We start from the raw sequence: 21281 nt of genomic DNA, 5'->3' as shown, positions 1-21281 counted from the left end.
GAGCCTTATGGTTACAGGACACTGGAAATGTGTTTTCAAGGTTGATTACAGAAAAGTATGCCATATGGTGATCAGCAAGACTTTTGAGCCTAAAAATATTGGGTTGGCCAAAACGTTTGTTTGGTTAGTGAATATATTGTTCAATAAAATGCTTGGTGAAAATGAAAACTGTGTCTTTTATTTTTACTTAAAACCAAATGAACTTTTTGGCCAACCCAGTAGTTTGCATTTGGTTAGAATTCTGTGGGGAGGAACGTGGAAATACATAAATTTTCTGCGGTTGTGCCTGTATTTTTCTTTAATGAATGGTGGTGAGTACTGGATCACTGTGGTATTTTAGGACCCCATTGTTTATATTTAAAAGACTACAAGACATGTCACCCAATCAAAATTATTTTAAGGGGCACGTGGGCCCAAGTGTGAAGACTGCTATCTTGAGGGTACTTTTAAGTATTTTTCTTCCATGGATACTTAAATTGCATTTTTTCTCCTTTCAGCGAGAAAAGATTCCAGAGGAATACTTCGAGCATGATCCTGAACACAAATTCATTTACAGATTTGTTCATACTCTTTTTAGTGCCGCACAGCTAACTGCTGAATGTGCAGTAGTAACTTTGGTAAGATAGTTTTTCTTTCGTAAAGCATCTGTAGAAATTTCTGTCTTGTACACATGGTATGGTCCTGTTTTTCCCAAATGAAAGTAGGTTCCTGAAATGATCATTAGAACTTTATTCAGAGAAACCTATCAAAAGAAAGTAAAGTATACACATTTGAGCATTAATCATCATTATGATTTAAAATGTTGCCATTGCTTTTCTCATCACAAAACAATTGCTATTAAAGGCAGCAGGAGAGATTTCTGGTTTCTCCTTCCACACCTGAGGGGACACACGCACGCACAGCGCACACACGCACACACAGACGACGCGTGTGGTGGTGGTGGGGCGGGGCAATCACTGAGCGCTCTGGTCCACAGGCAGAAACAGGTTCCGGGCAGTTTGAAGCTGAATTCCAGACTGTACTGCCTAGGCAGTTCTGATGTGTGTCCTGACTGAGAACTACTGCCCTCAGTTCTCTGTTCCTTGGATAATGGATAATGGTGTTAACCATCCCTGCATGTGAAGTTGCCCAGGACTAGGGTGCCAGTAGGACTTCAGAAGGCTTTACTCTAGTTAGCCTGCTAAGCTACAGCTGTGTAAGGACCTTTTTGTCATCCATTCCTAATTTCTATGGTAAGAGTTTATCATTTGAATAATAAATCATATTCAAGTGAGAGGTAGTTGGGATTGTTTTACTCCTCCCTATAGCAAACCTGTAGGGGGGAAAGTCAGCTGCGTGGTCTGCAGGGAAGGAATACTTAGGCCACTCACTGCCTGCTCCTGTCAGGGCAGAATTTAGGACAGGAGGCTTGTCCTTTTGAAAAGAGACCCCTCAGTGGGTGGGTACTGGATCAGACACAGGCCTTTTCTTGGAGCTACAGGCCACTTGGAGTGCTTAGCACATGCTTGAGAGAGGCAGGAATGGTGCTTGCGTATGGAGAGCTAGGAAAGGCAGGAAGGAGAGTATTTGGGTTGGAAGAGGGGCATTTCTTTGTAGACAAGTTAAGCTTGATGTACCTGCGAGACAGCAGAATGGCAGTGTCTAGTAATCATTGGAATATATGGGATTGGAGCATGAATCTGAGCTAGAGGGAGGGAATTAAGTGTAGCTGTTCAAATGCAGAGAAAGTATGTAAAATAAAAAGTGGGTAGAAGATAGATCCTACTAGGGACTGTCAGCACTTAAGGGACAGATCCCCAGAGGAGTGGCTACAGTGGTAGGAAACCCAGCAGAGAACCCTAAGAGACACCAGGAGAGGTTCAAGAAGGAGAGTATGGTCCAAACGCTAAATGCTACCAAGAAGTTGCTCATGTCATAAATACCATGCCACTGAATACCTACTCTGTGTCACTTTTCTACATGTGTGGGGTGGAGGAGAGAACAAGTTGGATAAATAAAGTTCTTGCCTTTATGGAGCAAGTGTGGAAGACGTAAATTTTTTTTTTTTTTTTTTTTATCGGAGTACAGTTGATTTACAGTGTTGTGTTAGTTTCAGGTGTATAGCAAAGTATAAGTGTTTTTTTTTTAATGAGTGTTTTTTAAAAGATGACTATTTCAAGTAGTGGTAAAAACCATGAAGAGAAAGCAAGGTAAAGGGATAAAGTGATTAGAGGGGCTTACTAGAAAGCTCAGGAAGAGCCTCTTTAAAGAGGTAATGTTTGAACCCAGGACCTGGCTGAACTGAGGAAGATCAGGTACGCTGGCATTACGGGCAGAGGGGACAAGTTCAAGGCTCTGAGACAGGAACTTGTTCTGTGTGTTCAAGGAAAAGCAAGGTGGCCATTGTGATCCGAGCGGGGAATGAGGGAAAGAGCATAGGTGATGAGGTCACGGAAGGACAAGGCCGTACCGCACAGGGCCTCGTAACTTGCAGGCCACGGGAAGAAGGTATTTGTTTGATGGGAAACCTCTGGCAGATCTGGAGCAGGCGCATAAAGTACTCTTAATTTAAGAGGCTCTCCTGGCTGCTTTGGGGAGAACAGACTGTAGTCTGTTGGGAGGCAGAGAAGTTAGGCAGTGGCAGCGATACAAGTCAGAAGTGACAGACAGAAAAGCGGTCAGGGTACCAGTGAAGGTAGAGATAACAAGAAGTTCTAACAGATTGGAGCAGGATACACTCAAGTGCAGGTTTTTGGTCTCAGCGACTGGGCGTGTGGCAGTGCTCTTTCATTTATGAGGGAAGGCCTGGGGAGTGGAGCTCTGGGACGAAGAGCTCTGGGTTGTTTGTGTGAAGGCACCGGTGACCACGGCAAGAGTAGTCTCTGTAGAGTGGTAGCAGCAGGAGGCTGACTGAAGTGGGTTAAGGAGAGGATGGGAGATGAGGAGCTGGCCTCAGCCCTGAGGACGCCGTCTAGGGGCAGTGGGGGACAGGCTGGGGACATGGAAGCATTCACACTGGAGGAAGCCTCTGACAGAGAGGGAGAAGTTGTTCAAAAAGAGACTAACTGTGGGCACAGTGCTCTGCAGAAGTGAGGTGGGATCAACTTCATTCACAGGAGAGTTAGCTTCAGTGAAAAGAAAGAAATCTCGCTTCCTCCAAGACAGGAGGGCAAGTGGGATAAATGAATATCGGCACGTGTACCAAGTTTGCCAGTACAAAGGTGAGAGGAAGTTGAGAGATTGCCAGTGTCGTTGCAGTGCCTCTGATGAGTCCCATAAAGTAGAGAGTTGAACCTTGCGGGGAGAGTCGTTCTTAGGGTACTAGAGAGTGCTGAGTTCTTTGGGGAATGGGAGCCGAATTTCACTAAGAACATATAATCTCAATACCCGTGTTTGAAAACACAGTAGAGTTTGGAGGGCATGGGCGAATCTGAGCTGTCAATCTGATAACCCTTCAGAGAGTAAACAGACTCTTTCAAACTGGACATTTTTCTTTTTGTCAAATGGCATATACACTCTTCTACAGAGGTAACAACAAATCACAGCTTACCTCTCTAATCTTTGCTCAGCTGGTAACTCCATCCAGTTCTTTGTAGGGTAGACATTTGATACATGTAAAAGAAACCATGAAATCATCTCACAAACCGGCAGGTTTAGAGGAGCCCCAGGGATACAGACACAGGCAGGTCTTCCCACCTTAAAACCAAAAGAATTGACTAAGCTGCAGATTATGTAAGACAGAAATGAATAATGAAATGATAATGGAGATGTGAAAAATTGGGGCTATGAAAAGGACTACCCTTTGTATGCATGTGTGTTCCTTAAAAAGGCACTAAAATATGGGAATACTTGACAGTTGTAAAGCCCCTTTGTACTGCCTGTCCTGCTGTGCCACGCAGCAGCCACTGGGAGGCTCTCTTGACCACCAGTTTTTATCTTCAAGTTCATGCCACAAAAGGACTGGTGACTCTGAAGAGAAGGTAAAGATGTGCTCAGTCTTACCAGAATTTTACACACTCAAGCGTTATGTAAAATCGCCATGCAACCACCACCAGTCTTGTAGTTAACATTGCACGTGATAGGCACTCAAGCATTTACTGAACAGTTGAAGTCGACACTGGGCTGTATGTGCTGCCCTTGACAAGTGGGAAGGTAATAATACAATGCGTGTCTTTAGAATGCCCTTTGCTGAGATGTCCTTTCATTCCTGTGACCAAAACTGGGTTGGAAATTCACACGGGCAGAGTAGAAATATCAGACTAACAGAAATATCTGACTTAACAACTGTGACCTGGCCTCTGGCCTTGGCTTGGCTGAGCAAAGTCTTTGTAGAACCTAGGAATAAAAGGGGTGTCAAAAAGAGATGAAATCTGTCATTCCTAACAATTCTTATCACAGCACTTCAACTGAACTAAAATCAAAGATCAGTGCTCTACTTTTGCAGGTTTACTTAGAAAGGCTCTTAACTTATGCTGAGATCGACATTTGCCCCACTAACTGGAAAAGAATTGTTTTGGGAGCCATTCTTCTTGCCTCCAAGGTTTGGGACGATCGGGCTGTATGGAATGTGGACTACTGCCAGATCCTCAAGGACGTTACAGTTGAGGACATGTGAGTTTGTAAGGTTACCATGAACTTTCTAACCATTTTCCAATACCTCATTTGCTCTCGTAAGTTTACATTTTTAAGAAATGTTACATTTTAAGAAAGGTTACCTTGTGCAGAGAGCTGAAATAGACATACAATTACAGCCTTCTTTCTATCTAGCTGTAGTATAACAATTTGTATTTCCCCTCATTAATTGGTAGGTCTTGATGTGTTATTGTTGTAATATTCTGCTTGATAAATTGAAATTATTTTTCTGGTGGTTTTTGCCAAACATTTTACAAGCTCACTACCAGAACAACATGGTACAGTAAGTAACTTGACAGCTTTCTTAAAGCTGTCTACCAGGTCCAGTCCATTTTTAAGGGGCACATGCCTGGTCTTTGAAGCAAGTGGCCACTGTTAAGGTCTTAGGGCCTCTAGACTACTGACAGGTTATAATTTCAACCTGAGTCACACATTGTGTATTTGCTTTTGCTGGTCTTTTTCTCCTTTTTATCTGAGGTTCTGTTGTTACAGAAACTATGATGTACAGGTAGCCACATATAAAGGTTTCAGATCCCTGTGTTCCTGTCTCCTCCCCTAAAGTCTGCCGAGTTAGGAAACACCTACCTCTCAGGTAGTCCGGGAAGCATCCCTGGGGCCTCACCCAGGGCACTCAGCAAACACAGCGGCACTTTGTGGGGCCTTGAGTTAACTAGGCAGGTTCTCCTCACAGATGGCACGCTCACATTGGCATGAAACGCCAGGCTTCCAATCTGGCTCTGGTGAAGGGCCCCAAGGGTGGGAAGCAGGATGAGCCAGAGAGGTAATTCCAGCAGACTCTCGAAGTGCCCGCTTGACAGTGAACCTGTCTTTGTGGGTGGCATTCAGGAAAATGTGAAAGGACACCTCTTGATTATATTGGACAGCAGAGGCCGATCAAGGTGGCAGGCAGGGGCAAGAGCTTGTTTTTGTTACCTTTGCCCCTTACTCTAGATAATTCACAATTACCAAAGTGCATATTTACAGCTGAAGCGAGGAAAGTTGTGACTAAGAGAAGGGACCAGTGACTGTCAGTAGCTGTCAAAGTGGCTTTTGGTGAAAATGCCCACTTTGGTGATCATGTAAACCAGGTGGTCGTGGTGATATTGCTGGTAGCAATCTTAGCAAACAGTGTAACAGCAGATAATGAATTTGAAATGAATAGAAGTACTTTTGGAAGTTGCAGAAACTAAAGTGACGTTGACCAACACTATCATCAGTCTTTAAACTGGTGCCTTGAAGGAAGGAAAATTTGTAATCGTGAACACCATCCCTGCCATGATGGCAGCTGAAATTTTCTCAGAATCTGCAACTGAGCTGACTGGGGCTCTGGTTCCAGGTACAACATCCGAGAACATGCAGGGAAACGTGTGGGTGTTCATAGGCATTGAGCCCAGGAGCATTGGCGGCACTGTCCAGCTATGAAGAAACTAATTCTAAACAACGCTTTTCTGTGTAGAACGGAGAATCACCAGGAGTTATGTTTACAATAGGCTGCTTTTGTTTATGATCTTTGGGAGTTGGAAAGCATTGCAACAAAGTGTTTAATACACATTTGTTTCATCCCTCTGCTGTTGACTACTATTTGTAATGGTCTCATTTTGAGTCTGAATTGAAAAATTGCTGTCTATCAGCTTTTCCTTAAAACTTTCTAACATCTCTGTGTCTTGTTAAATATATATTTCCCTTCAAAAGAGTAAGTTAAACTGAGCAGCTGCTGTTCAGACAGTTTGCTGCGCCTGTAAGTGGTAGGCTCTTCAGCCACCTAGCCATTTAAAAACAGCAAAAAACACAGAAGATGCATATTCTGTAGGCATAATGCTTTTCTTCAGTGATTAAAGCTCTATTAATAGACATGTTAATCCTATGAAGTACTGTATTTCCACACAATTAAAATGTATTAGTGGAGAAAATATAAAAGGGATAGTGAAGTGCATTTATTCCTGTAGTAAATTAAGTCCTGATTAGCTGATTATCAAAACATTATCTGATTTACATTTCTATAGACTTCTGGCCGTATGAACAGGAAATTAATTTTGGAAGTAGGTTCAGTTAGGTTTAAAGTTCAACAAATGAGAAACCTCATTTCTGCTCATACTCTGCTCTCCATACAGGAGAACATGGAGCATTTGTTGATTTATCCAATGGATAAAATATTAACACTTTAAAACCAAGAAACCAAATGTATTGTAAAATAAGCCACTTGCATGTTTGTTTGGGTATTTATCATTTTTATATAATCAACTCTCTAAAGTGATTGCTGTGAAAAGTGGTAAGATTTACTCTAACTTTATATTTATTTACTTAAACATTTGGCAAGCAAATGGCTGGATATGGTCATATAGCAGAAGCCTGCTCCCAGCACTCTACTTTCCCACTTCATTGAATTCGCCCTCTGTGGGCGTGTGCAGTCTGTCCTGGCAAGGGGCGGTAGGTCTGAACATTCTGGGCTGCTCTCCTAACACCGGGGGCAACAACTGCTCTATCAGAGGTCGTATCGTAAAGTGGGTTTAGTCTAGCTGAGACATAATCTTACTGCCTTCCTAAGCTTAAAAAGTGCATCCTGTCCTGTCATGGTGACGACAACTCACCCTAGTAAGGTTTTAAGGTGAACAGAAACTTGCATCATGCCCTTTGACACAGCCCCATGCACGGGGTGGGGGTGGGGGGATTCCCTTTCCCATCGAATGTAGCTTATTTATTTATTTACTTGAGATGAATCCTTGTTGCCTCAAGAGTTTTCCCCCCTCAGAGATAATAGCAGTGGCTCTCGATGGATCCATTTGTTGCCGTGGTGATGTGCCCACTCCTTTTGTTGGCTCGTCTCTACTTCAGTAAGCCCCTTCCTGTCATCAGCCCGGTGAAAATGTCTGCAAGTTCTTCAGAGCTAATAAACAGCATACATCATTCCTTTCGTCTGATCACTAGAGCGGGGCCTCGTGAGTGAGTGTGGAGCATGAATCGTACAGCTGCACTAATGGAACTCTGAAGAATGAGCCCCTGAGTCAGCAGCATGAGTGCATAAGAGGGCCATAACCTCTTCCCCCTTGTCCCAGACTCAAAGTGCTGGGACGCAGAAAGGACCACAAATAGCTGTACCTTGTTTGAGCATTAGGGTATTAATCCAGCTGGGTAGCCATTATTTGTTTCAAAACAGTATTTAGAGCCATCCTAGTAGCTCAGAATGGTATTTTTGAAGATAGCCCAGTTGACTAAAATTGTCCTGTGTTGGTTTTGTCTTCTCCTCCTCCCCCAGGAATGAGATGGAAAGGCACTTCCTGGAGCTACTTCAGTTTAATATGAATGTTCCTTTCAGTGTGTATGCCAAATACTACTTTGACCTTCGCTCCTTAGCAGATGACAACAACCTGAATGTTCTATTCGCTCCTCTTAGCAAAGAAAGAGCACAGAACTTAGAGGTAAGGCTGTGAAATCACTAACTGGGGTTTTCTGTCAGCCACCGAAGCCACATCTGTAGCTAAATTATATTAAGCAGTGATTAGGAAAATGGAAAGCTGTTAACAGTTTGAAGAGCTTATTGACCCGTTGGCATCATATTTCCTGTGTCTTTTATAGTTTATACAGGGATCCCACATTATAAAAAAAAAAATTGTCTCTTCTGTAACCATAATTCAGAATACTTTAAATCATATTTAGTCTGTTCTTAATGGTTTTCCATTTGAACCTCTACACTTACATATAACCATACATGAATAATTTCTTAAAATTGTATCCCTAATCATATGTACCTACATAATCTACTTACCACTCTTAACTGTCTTTTTTTTTTTTTTTTTATAATTGATGTTTTGGACTATTTCTACTGTCTTGACATTTTTAATAAATAAATAAATGTATTTATTTATTTATGGCTGCATTGGGTCTTCGCTGCTGCACGCGGGCTTTCTCTAGCTGCGGCGGGCGGGGGCTGCTCTTCATTGCGGTGCGCAGGCTTCTCATTGCAGTGGCTGCCCTTGTTGCAGAGCACGGGCTCTAGAGCGCAGGGTCAGTAGTTGTGGCGCACGGGCTTAGTTGCTCCTCGGCATGTGGGATCTTCCCGGACCAGGGCTCAAACCCGTGTCCCCTGCATTGGCAGGCGGATTCTTAACCACTGCGCCACCAGGGAATTCCCTCTTAACTGTTTTTTACTCAGCTTGCAGTTCGTGTGTGTGTGTGTGTGTGTGTGTGTGTGTGTGTGTGTGTGTGTATGTGTATCACAGTTCAGTCCCATGAGTTTATTAGACAAAGCATCTGTGGCTAACCTGAGAGACCTATACTTGGAAGGTATAATGTGGATTCAGATACTGGATGTAGAAAGTACATGAGTTTTGAATATAAATGGTAACGTACATGGAACAAAGTACTACTTATGGCTTATGATTTTTGGTGGGTATACAGCAAAATTCACAACTGAAATGAACACATTTAAAATTGATACTTTCTGTGGTACCTTGGTGGTACTTTAGAATAAGATGTTTTTCTACCATAATTTATGTGCAAGTGAAATAGCACCTTTCAGCGCTTGTCATTAGACCTCTCCTACCTTCAGCACATACCTACCTGATTAAAATTTTCTTAGAGTATGTAATAACTAATGAAAACTGAATAGAAGTTGAATAGCTGAGTAAACACTGATTTTGCCCAAGTGTATGTCCATTACGTTTAAGGATCACGTGTGTAGGTAAGAGATGATATTGCTATTAGGAGCCTATCATTAGGAACCCAATTTTTAAGTAACTCTAAGTTATTAGGGCAAGTTACCCCTTGCCCCAGCAATCCAATCATAGCCCTTAAAGGTTATGACCTTAGGGAACTGTCAGTTAGTGTAGATATCAGCTATCCAAAGTAGCAGTAACTATGAACTATCTAAACGAATGTAGATGTGTGGCTTATCAATGATGCTTTTTTTGTTTTTTTAAGGTCCGAACATTTTTTTCCCCCCTAATTATACCTATGTTCTACCTGATTGACTTTCCTAGGCCATTTCCAGATTGTGTGACGACAAATACAAAGACGTGCGTAGAGCTGCTATGAGAAGGTCTTTCAGCGCTGAAAATTTCATTGGTATTCGGCGCTCCAATGCCATCCTCTCTTAAGGGAGAAGTGAGGGGTTGTAACATCATAAACCCCTCGAAACAATGACTGGAGAAATATCACCTCTCCTGCTCAGAAACCAGCAAAGTTAGTATTTTCACCTTAAAGAAAGACATTGAATTCAAGAGACTGATGCACAAGCGAAGATTATGCTCATAGGAAAGAACGGGACCTCGTCAATGTAACACGCTCTTCTGTCCTTTTTATTGTAAACAGAGTTACAAAAACCACTCCAAAGCTAAAAGCTCCCAATCCACGCACAGATATCTGCTCCCAATCCACGCACAGATATCTGATAGCTGTGAGCTATGCGAGGTTTTTTAATTAATAGTTTAAATTTTTAGACTTTAAAGACACTACCTATATAACTTCTATGTTTTTCTTACCTCACTGTCCCATACTGCTGCATATTCCTTTAGAATCAGTGCAGTATTACCATCAAAAAATGGGACTCCAAAAAAAAAACAAAAAAACAAAAAAACAAAAAAACAAAAAAGAAAAAAAAAACAAAAAAAAAAAAAAAAAAAAAAAACAAAAAAACAAAAAAAACAAAAAAGAAAAAAAACAAAAAAAAAAAACAAAAAAACAAAAAAAAAGCAAAAAAAAAACCAAAAAAGATAAAACAAAAAAAAGAAAAAAAACAAAAAAACAAAAAATACAAAAAAACAAAAAAGAAAAAAAACAAAAAAAAAAAGAAAAAAACAAAAAAAGAAAAAATACAAAAAAACAAAAAACAAAAAAAAACAAAATAGAAAAAAAAACAAAAAAAAAACAAAAAAGAAAAAAAAACAAAAAAAAAACATGGGACTTCTAACAACTCATAAAGCCAAACTTTTTTAATTAATAGTTTAAATTTTTAGACTTTAAAGACACTACCTATATAACTTCTATGTTTTTCTTACCTCACTGTCCCATACTGCTGCATATTCCTTTAGAATCGGTGCAGTATTACCATCAAAAAATGGGACTCCAAAAAAAAAAAAGAAAAAAAACAAAAAAACAAAAAAACAAAAAAAAAACAAAAAAGGAAAAAAAACAAAAAAACAAAAAAAACAAAAAAAAACAAAAAAGAAAAAAAACAAAAAAGAAAAAAAAACAAAAAAAAGAAAAAAAACAAAAAAACAAAAAACAAAAAAAAACAAAAAAAAGAAAAAAAACAAAAAAACAAAAAAAGAAAAAAAAACAAAAAAAAGAAAAAAAACAAAAAAACAAAAAAACAAAAAAACAAAAAAAAAGAAAAAAAGCACAAAAACAAAAAAACAAAAAAAACAAAAAAAAACAAAAAAGAAAAAACCAAAAAAAAGAAAAAACAAAATAACAAAAAAACAAACAAAAAACAAAAAGAAAAAAAAAACAAAAAAGAAAAAAAAACAAAAAAAAAAACATGGGACTCCTAACAACTCATAAAGCCAAACTTCAGAACAGACTGTTGTAGCATCATTAGGTTTTGCAGGGTTCTTCCTCCCTACTATATCATTGAAGCTGCTAGTCATTATTGGCAATCAATTTAAACCAAAAAGCTGCTGAATAACACATGTCATCCAAATGCTTTGCAGGCAGTACTTATTAGCATATTAGCATGTTTGCGATCATAAACAGAGAAAGTAGGTTATTTCCTTCTATTGGGTCCGTGCTGCATTTCTTGTTAACTATAATGGTGCTTCTGATTTTGTGATGATTTTCCTCTTTGTTATATACTTGTATTAAAGGATATTTTCATAATTCCAGCCAACATGGTGGTCCAGTAATTAACAAGCCGGTGATGAAATAGAAGGTGTCCCAAAAGTCTTAGAACAATTTTAAGCTTTAATATAGTGTGCTTGGATACTCCAGAACACTGTCGCAGAAGTATAAATGCTAGACTGGCAAAACATCACTTGAAACTTTAATCGAATTTCTTCTAAACTCATTTACTTTTGTACATTTTAAACATTAAGCTTTTATTTTTTTATTTTTTTATTTTTTTAAATGAATTAATTTATTTAATGGCGTGTTGGGTCGTTTCTGTGTGAGGGCTTTCTCTAGTTGTGGCAAGTGGGGACCACTCTTCATCACGGTGCGCGGGCCTCTCACTGTCGCAGGCTCTCTTGTTGGGGACACAGGTTCGAGCCCTGGCTTGGGAAGGCCCGTGAGCCACAATTACTGAGCCTGCGCGTCTGGAGCCTGTGCTCCGCAACAAGAGAGGCCGCGATAATGAGAGGCCCGCGCACCGCGATGAAGAGTGGCCCCCACTTGCCACAACTAGAGAAAGCCCTCGCACAGAAACGAAGACCCAACACAGCCATAAATAAATAAATACATAAATTTTAAAAAATAAAACAATAAACGCTTAACGTTTAAAATTTACAAAACTAAATGAGTTTAGAAGAAATTCGATTAAACTTTCAAATGATGTTTTGTAAGTTTGTGGCATTTATACTTCTACAAGTATCAAAGCTTAAAATTGCACTAAGACTTGAGGGGATACCTCCCCTCCTCTTTTTAAAATAGTCCTTTGCAAGGCTGGGCTGCTTACCTGCTTGATCACCTAAGTTTCTTTTTTCTAGATTTGGTAAAGGAATTATGAACAACAGTGTTAATTCACATGTAATAAATTGAAAGGAACTGGACCCTAATAGTAGGGACAGGAGAGTAAGTGATACGAAACAGCTTTTCTATCCTGTGTGTTAACCTGGCTGTAGGTGTCTCACTTCAAGTTCTATGTAAGAGGAAACATATAAACCTTAGGAACCCTTACCTCAGGCTTTAAAAGGCAGGGAGGTCCAGTAATCAGTCTTTTTGGAGATTGGTAACGATGTCACCTAAACTTGAAATATTTAAAAAAAAAAAAAAAAAAGTGTTCTCAACTATGTGAAATCTTTCTCCTCCTACCTTCTCAAATGTAATCCTAGGAATTTTGCCTGTAAACAAAGCATTTCTGGGCCAGAAGTACTTTCTCTCTTTATAGCAAGGCTTCACATTATACTGAGTGCTGCAGGTTCCATCATTTTTAAGGGACAGAGACATAAATGATAAATTATGGTATATAAAATACTACAATCTACCACCTCAAAAAATATTGTTTATGGAGTTTGGAGCTTGGAAATTCAAGTACTGATTGCAGTTTTATTTTGAAAAGAATGCTACAACTTATGTGGTTTTTCTTCCTCATGTTTATATTAAAAGAAAAGCTAATAAACTCTATTTCAATTAAAATATATGGCTACTGTGTTTGTAACACTTCTCACTGTTCACATAACATTACAACTCTGCCTAACTCAAATGTTTTCAGTCAGCTCTGATAGTCGGGCCTTAAAGCATTTTCAAACTAACCATTCATAAGTTGTTTTGACCCCTGCCTTTAGTTAAGATGTAGACATTTATTTCTTCAGCTTACGCTCTTTTCAACCTGAAGATAATCTAGTACACTTAAAATCACTGGCTACAGTGCTCAGTGGCATAATGCATTAGATGGCATTTTTGAATTGTTTGTTATGGTGCCAAGATGGAAATGCACATTGAAAGATAAAAGTAGGTAAATACACAGAGAAAGGAATTACAGGAATACTGTAGAATCAGAACTTGTTGTTTGAGAGCTTCAAGCAATTGAACAGGAAAGAACATGGAAGAACAGGAAGCAGTAGAATTGTGGTTGCTGTTAAGAGGGTGACTTTTAAACAAGCCACGTAATTTGACTTTAACATGCTATTTCACTTAACATTCAGTTGGAAATATACCAGATCTCTAAAGTTTCTTTTAGACCCTAGCCACTGCACTTGAGCAATATTCCATCAGTCCTGATAGTATTGCCGTAGTATTTCATCCACCTTAGTTACCTTCCTAAGGTCACATCTTTAACTTTGTTCTTGTTAAGTTGCTGATGAGGAGAAATGATCTGATTTAGTACAGAAGGGAAAAAAAATCTATCACAAGTCACTGTTTATATCAATAGTTTGCACCGCGTAGTAATATGCCAGTTACTAAGCAGAAATGCTGACATATCTCGAGTGGTCGAAGGTTTAAAAAAAAAAAATTGGGGGTAGGAACATTGGGCATGACTGTAGCTTCAAGAACAAGTTGGTAGAATAAGGGGAATCGCTAAAAATTGCTTTTCCCCTTCAGCTTTAATTCTAGAGGCAATACAGCCATTTTAATAAATGGGAAATTGAGGCAACTTAAGGTAAAAATTTAAACATCACAAAGTAGGTTCTCCAACAAATATGGGGCATGGAAACTAGTTATTAATAGGGTGGCAACTATGGCATTTTTTTCCAGATTTTTATACCGAGGAAGGGTTTGTTCCCTAAAGTAGTAAGACTATAAAAGAATATCTGACTACCTGAACTCAAATTTTACTTTTTCGCTTTTTAAAAAAAATTATTTTTCTCTATTGGAATACTGACATCTGTGCAATTTTAACTCTGGTATACCGTGAACTGAACTCTATTCTTTACAAGGAAAAGACAAAAGTTTGAAATGTATGTTTGAACCAAATTAAATTGCCATTTTTGTATGTTAAATTCATGTGGTTGACCCTAAGACAACTTCTTAGGGCCCAGTGTTTCTGGTTAAGAGAAATTTTTTCCACCCTGTATCAGATTCCATCATGACCCTATTCTTTCACATTTACTCCTAATGTACCCTGTATGCCCATTATTGAAATTCAACAGCACTAAATCCTAGTTTTACAACAGGTCAAATTTCATTTCTTAGTTTTCCCATTCTATAAAATATACCATTCCTTGATTTTTGAAAAATGCTGAAGCCAGTATTTACTGGAAAACAATTCACTCTGTATTCAGGTTATGCAATGTTTTGGGAAATGTTTACCTATAGCGTGTAGGTTAGCTAAAATCTTTCATCACCCAAGACTTCTCTCTAACCACATGTAAAATGACTACGACTGTTCCCTCACCCAGAAGCCGCATTCTTGAGTATAGAGCTGTTTGGTAAAGCACTTGACAGCTGGTAGGGGCTCTCCCAGGGGTAAGTGCTAATTTCTATGCAGAATCTGTAGATTACACCCAGCATCTATCAAGTTAAGGATTAGATCACCTAAAATCTTAACTGTTAGCCACTCACCAGCCTGGCCAGCCTGACACCGTGCCAGCAAGAATACAAAAGATCTAGGAGCCCTTCAGAGACACCTGGTCCCTTGTACACAGGTGCAATCTGTTTGGCTTCTGAGGCAATTTCCACTAGTCCATTTTAAATGGGTTTGGCAGATGAGATAACATGTACTTCATGTGAAAGAAATGTTATGAATACCAGTTTATGGTTTAGGATCGCTAACATGCAGAAAGAACCAGGAAAGTGAAGTAGTATAGAAATTAAGAGAAATCCAGAGTCAAATGAAAAGAGGTTAATGTTCTTTAAAAAAAAAAAAAAAAAAAGGAACAGGTTAGGTGATTACTTAACTGCTGTGAGGGCAGCTAAATAATTTGAATGTGATTAGAGAAAGTCAGTGACAGCCTCAGAACCTAAGGTCCTCAAGAATATGTCGATCTCTACTCCAAGACCTCAAATTACTCTGCTAGCTTTTTCTTACAACATCTATTCCTTCATCTTACCGTTCTCAATTCTACTGACCTTTACTTCTAGCTCCCCAGATGGTGGCCCTTTATCTCCTCACTGTGGGAACCGACTCTTCCAAACGCAGGGCATCAGTGTTTTGTCCACCTCCCACTGCCCTCTCTCAACAAGGTCATCTCAGCTTCACCCTTTGACTCTCTGCTCGTGTCCAATGTGGCAGTGCTTGATGTTGGTTACTACTATGACCCATTTCTAAAACACTATCGCCAGGTTCCAGGAAATACAGGATTTCTATGGCTCACGGGCTAACTGGCCCCTTGTAATCCCCTTTAATCAACTACTTGAGCCCTCCTGTGTTCCCACAAAGTAGTTGTTCCCAATTTGCTGCACTCACTCCCCTGATCTGCCCACAACCCTAGATGTATCTCCTCAGGCTAGGCAGCAACCCCACCTTCCAAACTCCAAAACTCATTTCATCTGGCATTAGGAATAGATGCCTCACTTCTTAAGGTAACCCCTCTCATCTAAGGGAGAGGATTCCATCCCAACTCTTCAAATCAAATTTCTATATCCAACACCCCCACCACCAGGATGGTGGTGAGGATGGGGCAATTTGACCTTCCTCAGCCCTTGACATGTCCTAGTGTTTCTCAAGATGTGGTCTCCAGACCACCTGCCTCTCATGGGCTGAAAGTCCCTGTAAGAAATGAAGCTTCTCTAAATGCAATGTGGAATCCTAGAACAGATAAAGAACATCAGTGGAAAATCTGGTGAAATCCAAATGAAGTCTGGAGTTAACAGTAGTGCGTTAATGTTGACTTCTTAGTTTAACAAATGTGCTATGATAATATGTTAATATTAGGGCAAAATGGATATATCTTTGCAACTTTTCTGTAAACCTAAGATAATTCTAAAAGTTTACTAAAACAGAACAAAAAGACCTAATTCTTGGATCCCAAATTCATCTCAATTCCTGGAGCTGAAGCCTGGGAATCTACATTTCTAATAGGAACCCCAAATGATTCTTATGCAGACACAAACTTGAAAACTAGTCTTTCAATTCCCTTTCCATTCCATGCCTGAATGGCTGCTTCCTCCTTGGTTTACTTACCTTAACCTGATTTCATCTTTTAGATCCTCTCAACCCTAAAATATAAGTACTATCATTATCCCCCTTTCACAGATGAGAAAGTACTAAGATGCAGTACACAAACGAAGTACTAAGAGCTTAAGTAATTTGTTCAGGATCAACAGCCCATGAATGATGGAGCTGGGAGTTGAATCCCTAATCAGTCTAGCTCCCAAATCTATGCACAGAACCATTCTACTTCCTCTCATTCTGTTGCACGTAAGAGCTCTGTAACTAAATCACTAAAAGAAGCATTATTACCTATTTCTCCAACTTCCTAAGTCCAACAGTGCCCCCCTTTTCCACTGGGGGGAATGAACAATGAGAAAGCATTGGGAAGATGTGCCAACTAGAGACCTGTACGGGTAAGGCACAGTGGCTCTTGCACCAGGATCCAGCTCAACTGCTGGTTTTTCTGTTCTCCCAAATGCCCTAACATGTACCAATCTAATAATGCTCACAGTACTCACTTTGATGCTAAATTAATTATCTCAGGTTTACTAAGCATCTGTCCAGATTGTCAGGGAAGTGCCAACTCTAAATCAATTTACAGTTGGCCCTCCGTATCCACAGGTTCTGCATCAGTGGATTCAACCAACCATGGACTGAAAATATTTAGGGAAAAAAATTTCAGAAAGTTACAGAAAGCAAAACTTGAATTTGCTGCACACCAACAACCATTTGCATTGTATTTACAACTACTTACTTAGGATTTGTATTTGGTGTTATAAGTAATCTAGACACGACTTAAAGTATAAAGGAGGGTGCGGGGGAAGATGGGAGGATTGTGCGTAGGTTATATGTAAATACTGCACCGTTTTATATAAGGGACTTGAGCATCCATGGATTTTGGTATGGGGTGGCACGGGGGGGAGGGAGACTACTGGAACCAATTACCCACAAATATAGAGGGAGAACCATATATCCTCTTATCTTATCTGGGTTCCCTGACTTGTATTTAGACCTTAATACAAAGTTGTGGATCTAACTGCTGAATGATGAAGTTTTGGGAGTTTCTGACTGCAAACCAGACACACACAACAACAGCAGCACTTCTATCCAAATTGCTTCAGTACAGAGTATAGATGGAGGGTTGATAAAATAGAACACAATCTCAGGTAATGTCTCTGTTCTTATGTGTATTTTCCTTCATTTCTTCAAGTGAATCATGAAACAATCACAGGATCAGCAGGAGAAACCTATGAAGTATATTCATTCAGGTAAAACATGTTTTCATTAGTTCTCCTTCTGGTGACTGGAATTTCTTTGATTTTATTATCAATAAAAACGTTGCCACTTATATTCAAAGTACATCCGAGAAATCTGATCATGAAGTTAGAATGCACATACCTCCTTCAGATACTCTTAGAAAACAGTGTCTCTCTATGAAAGCATGAGAAAAATACTTGTACAGCATCTTATTTGCTTTACCATTGCTTTAATGCACTTTAAAATTTATCTACATTAATTGGGAACAAAGAAACAAAAATAGACATTTCTTTGTTTTTCATAAATAACTACTCTCCATATTTGATATAAATCTCAAAGCATTATTTTAACTTCCCACAAATATAATACATACAATTTTTTTTTTCTGAAATAATAAGGTCAGCAAATTAAGTATCTTGACACTAATATAACCACATACAACTGCTATTCTACTGACTTCCAGGAACAAAACAAAAACAGAAAACTTCTTATCAAGATGCTCTGGGTTTCCTTTTGCTAGTGTTAGGGATCTGGAATTATAATCATCTGCCAGTAATCATTTTATAGATTCTAGTTGACTGTCTACAAATAAAATATCGCTGGCTCTGCTTTGTGAGTTCTGGATTTGACATGACACTGACAATACCGCATGGGACAGGCACTATACACACATGGAAATCAGGAAAAGTACTGAATGCCCTGGACTCGAACTACTGACTCAGTATGTGCCTCACTTGGCTCAGTAATAAATTCACCTGCACCAAACCCGTATCAAAAGTCACTAAATCTCTCATATATATAATATATATTATTTATATACGCACCCACAACACATACACACTATACATACGGTTTGTAACAACATGAAGTAATATTGTCTTCAAATGATGTACCACAGACTGAAATAAATCCTGTAATTGTCATCAAGCTGCTAGAAGCTTTTGAGAGTTCTGAGCCAGGTTACTTAGTTACTTTCATCCTGCCTACCCTTCATTCACCCTGCTTTAATGTCTTGGTAGCTTTTTCTTTCAAAACCACCCTCCTCAACCCAGGCGTATTTCTTTCCCAGGATCACTTGATCGGACTTTGGAGGCAAGAAAGGGCATGCAGGGGGAGCAGGAAATCCTCAGCCACTGTACCTCACACCTGCCTAGATTTGTGATGTTCTCTGTCCTGTTGGCCACATTCGGTGTTAGAAAGCAGCTATTCAAAGCTTTGTCCCTCCTACCCCCCTTGGTCTTTCTGTAGAGCACAAAAGTGAAAGAAGCCTCTTTAGCAGGGGTAGCAGTTCATTAAAATATACAACTACATTTCCTAGCTCTGGGGTTCCCATTCTGTACTTGAGACTGCAGGTCACGGATGCTGTTATTAAGGTGCGGTGTGGGCTCCATGAGGTTTTCTCCTGGCAGCCGGTGTCAGGATTAGCGCAGCCCTAGCCCAGGAGGAAACGGCCTAATGAATACCAACTTGGAAACAGTGGTGTCAGCACGTTATTTAAGCTTGTACATTGCTCACAATTACACACAACACACACACAGGCTTATCACTGGAAATGACTACGAGAAAGCATGACAAAGGTTTGCAAGGATAAACCAATAAGGCACCAAGAATACTTATTTTCAGCCAATTTAGACAACTTCAAAGTGTGAGGTTAATAATATAAATTAAAATGACTTCCTAAGTCTTATCAACTGATTTACTGAGAGGTCACATATTAGTTCCTTCTAAATCTTTACCCCCTAATCTGTGATGGGAGACGTTGCTTACAATTGAACCATGAAAGGGACAGCCCAAAAGCTGTACATGTGAAACTACACTGGGCCTTAAATCCTCACTAAAATCACAGAGCTGGCTGTGAAGAAGCTGCTAAACCACCCCACAACCTTCCATTTTATAATTGTTTTCATGAGTGTGGATTGTTTGCCTAATAAAAATAAAAATCAGAAGAAAACAGCATATGAGATGGAAATAGGGGGCGACCATAAGTAGATGGGCTTCTCTGCCCTGGGTAGCGGGAGGGGTGGCTGAGGTAAGACTTGAGGGAAGCAGGTGGGCTTCATCTTTGAGGGAAGGGAGGGGGAGAGCAGCGGTGAGAACAGAAGCTGAAAACAGAGGCAGCTCTGAGAGTTGGCCTGGACCTAGACCTCCAAATGCATTACCTGTATTGCCTCTCCTTGGCTTAGTATCCTTTGTCTTAACTGTCTTTTTTTCTTTTTTAAAGTAAATTGGTTGTTCTTTTTAGGTTTGGTATGTTGCCAAAATGAAAAATAGTTGTTTTAACAGGAAGAATTAAATCACTTCAACCACATCATCCCACAACTTTTAGATACATTCTGCATCATCTTTACACTCCTCCACAAAAAAAAAAAAAAGGAAGAGGAAAAACCCAAATTAGGCACAATGACCTAAGGCAGCAGAATAATCTATGTACTTTCTGGGAAGACATGTTAACTGAGGGAAGAGGTCAAGGTGATCAGAAAAGTTCCTCATTTGAAAAACAAGAGAGGAACTGGCCCTCAGGCAGGGGATCTATTTCAAGGGTCTAAGAAGCTTCTGAACAAGTAGAGGAATTAGATGTGCAAAAAGTTCTGTAGCTCTGTGTACAAGGTTTTGTCGAATATACTGAAATTTTGATTCAGAGGATGAGTGTGTAAGAGCAGTGCATTTTTAGAAACGTGAATAGCTTCTGAAAGTCCATGAAAACTATAACACCAGGCTTCTTTCCACCAGCAAAGTGCTTAAATACACTATGGAAACTATACACTTGTTTACTTAATATCCATAATGTAAAAACTGACCTGGGCTTAAATCTGACTTTTCCAACTTTGGTATAAATGAAGCGCAAATCCCTACACTTGCTGTTTTTCTAGGGAGACATCCTCAAATTTTAATTGTTTTTGCCATTTTAGCTTCTTAAATTTAGTCCCCACTCAGTCCTGGTCACTGGTATTCTGCTGGCCAATGCACTGTCACCCCCTTCCCCAGTAATGGCCTCACACTCTTCTTGAATGAATGGTTAAATAGATTAGGAAAGCAAACAGAATTTTTAACAGTAAAGTATGTATGCGTGGTGTGTGTACGTGTATTCATCAATACATAGGCTTTCATATATAAATGAGGGAATGGTTCAACAGATTAGAAAAGCAAACAGAATTCTCTAACAGTAAAGTGTGTGCTCATCACTATATAGGCTTTCTCAGAAGAGGAGCCGCAGTGGAGTCACGGCCTCGGGCTGACTGGCCTCTCCCGCCCAGCCTGGGTCACCTGCTTCTAATGCCCGCCGGGAGGCTCCGCCCCGGCCCCGCCCCTTCGCGCTGGGACTCGGTTGGTGGGCCGCCCCGCCACGCTCTCCGCGCGTCCCCGCCCACTGCCCCTCGGGCTCAGCCTCTCCCCAGGCGCCCTCCGGCCCCGCCTGGAGCTGGCAGCCGAGGAGCGTGGGCCAGTCGCCGGCCGGGAAGCTATGGGGGGGTGGGGCGAATGCTAATCACGCCTTCTTGAGACACGGAGCGGGAAACCCTAGCTAGAAGTCCCTCCTGAGTTCTCTGCTGGCGTCCACTGGTGCGGGGCTCACTTTCCCGTAATGTTCTAGCTTATGAACCCTAGCTTCCAGGGCACCTACCGGGTCTCCTATCTGCAGCTAAGCATCCTTAGAGTCCAGCGCTTGTTTAAAAGAACTGCTCAAAGAATCATTCTTAACCGTGGCACCTGTCTCCTCTCTGCGCTGCCCTCA

At 40.1% G+C, this 21281-nt stretch overlaps 1 protein-coding gene and 1 long non-coding RNA gene across 4 annotated transcripts in view; one reads left to right on the top strand and one right to left on the bottom strand.

Annotated features, from left to right (window-relative positions):
• Positions 1-10529, top strand: part of LOC309661871 (cyclin-Y-like protein 1) — a 34763-nt gene extending 24234 nt beyond the window's left edge. The window contains exons 7-10 of the mRNA XM_082464012.1: positions 498-617; positions 4424-4590; positions 7865-8027; positions 9588-10529. Of these exons, the coding sequence (XP_082320138.1) occupies positions 498-617; positions 4424-4590; positions 7865-8027; positions 9588-9704 (567 nt within the window). The 3' untranslated portion in view covers positions 9705-10529. The remainder of the gene's footprint in view (positions 1-497; positions 618-4423; positions 4591-7864; positions 8028-9587) is intronic.
• On the bottom strand, positions 570-5508 carry LOC309661884. 3 transcript variants are annotated; one of them, XR_014264334.1, is made up of 4 exons: positions 5197-5507; positions 4262-4314; positions 3530-3948; positions 570-708 (listed from the first exon to the last, which is right to left on the bottom strand). It is a non-coding gene; the product is annotated as an uncharacterized lncRNA (long non-coding RNA). The 3 variants fall into 3 exon arrangements; XR_014264333.1 differs by having other exon boundaries at positions 3530-4314; positions 5197-5508; XR_014264335.1 differs by lacking the exon at positions 4262-4314 and having other exon boundaries at positions 5197-5503.
• Positions 10530-21281: the final 10752 nt, after the last annotated feature.

This window comes from Balaenoptera physalus (assembly GCF_965194825.1).
Source record: "Balaenoptera physalus genome assembly, chromosome: 5".
Classification (NCBI taxonomy): domain Eukaryota; kingdom Metazoa; phylum Chordata; class Mammalia; order Artiodactyla; family Balaenopteridae; genus Balaenoptera; species Balaenoptera physalus.
The sequence above is the reverse complement of the archived record's forward strand: the minus strand, read 5'-3'. Positions and strand labels throughout refer to the sequence as shown.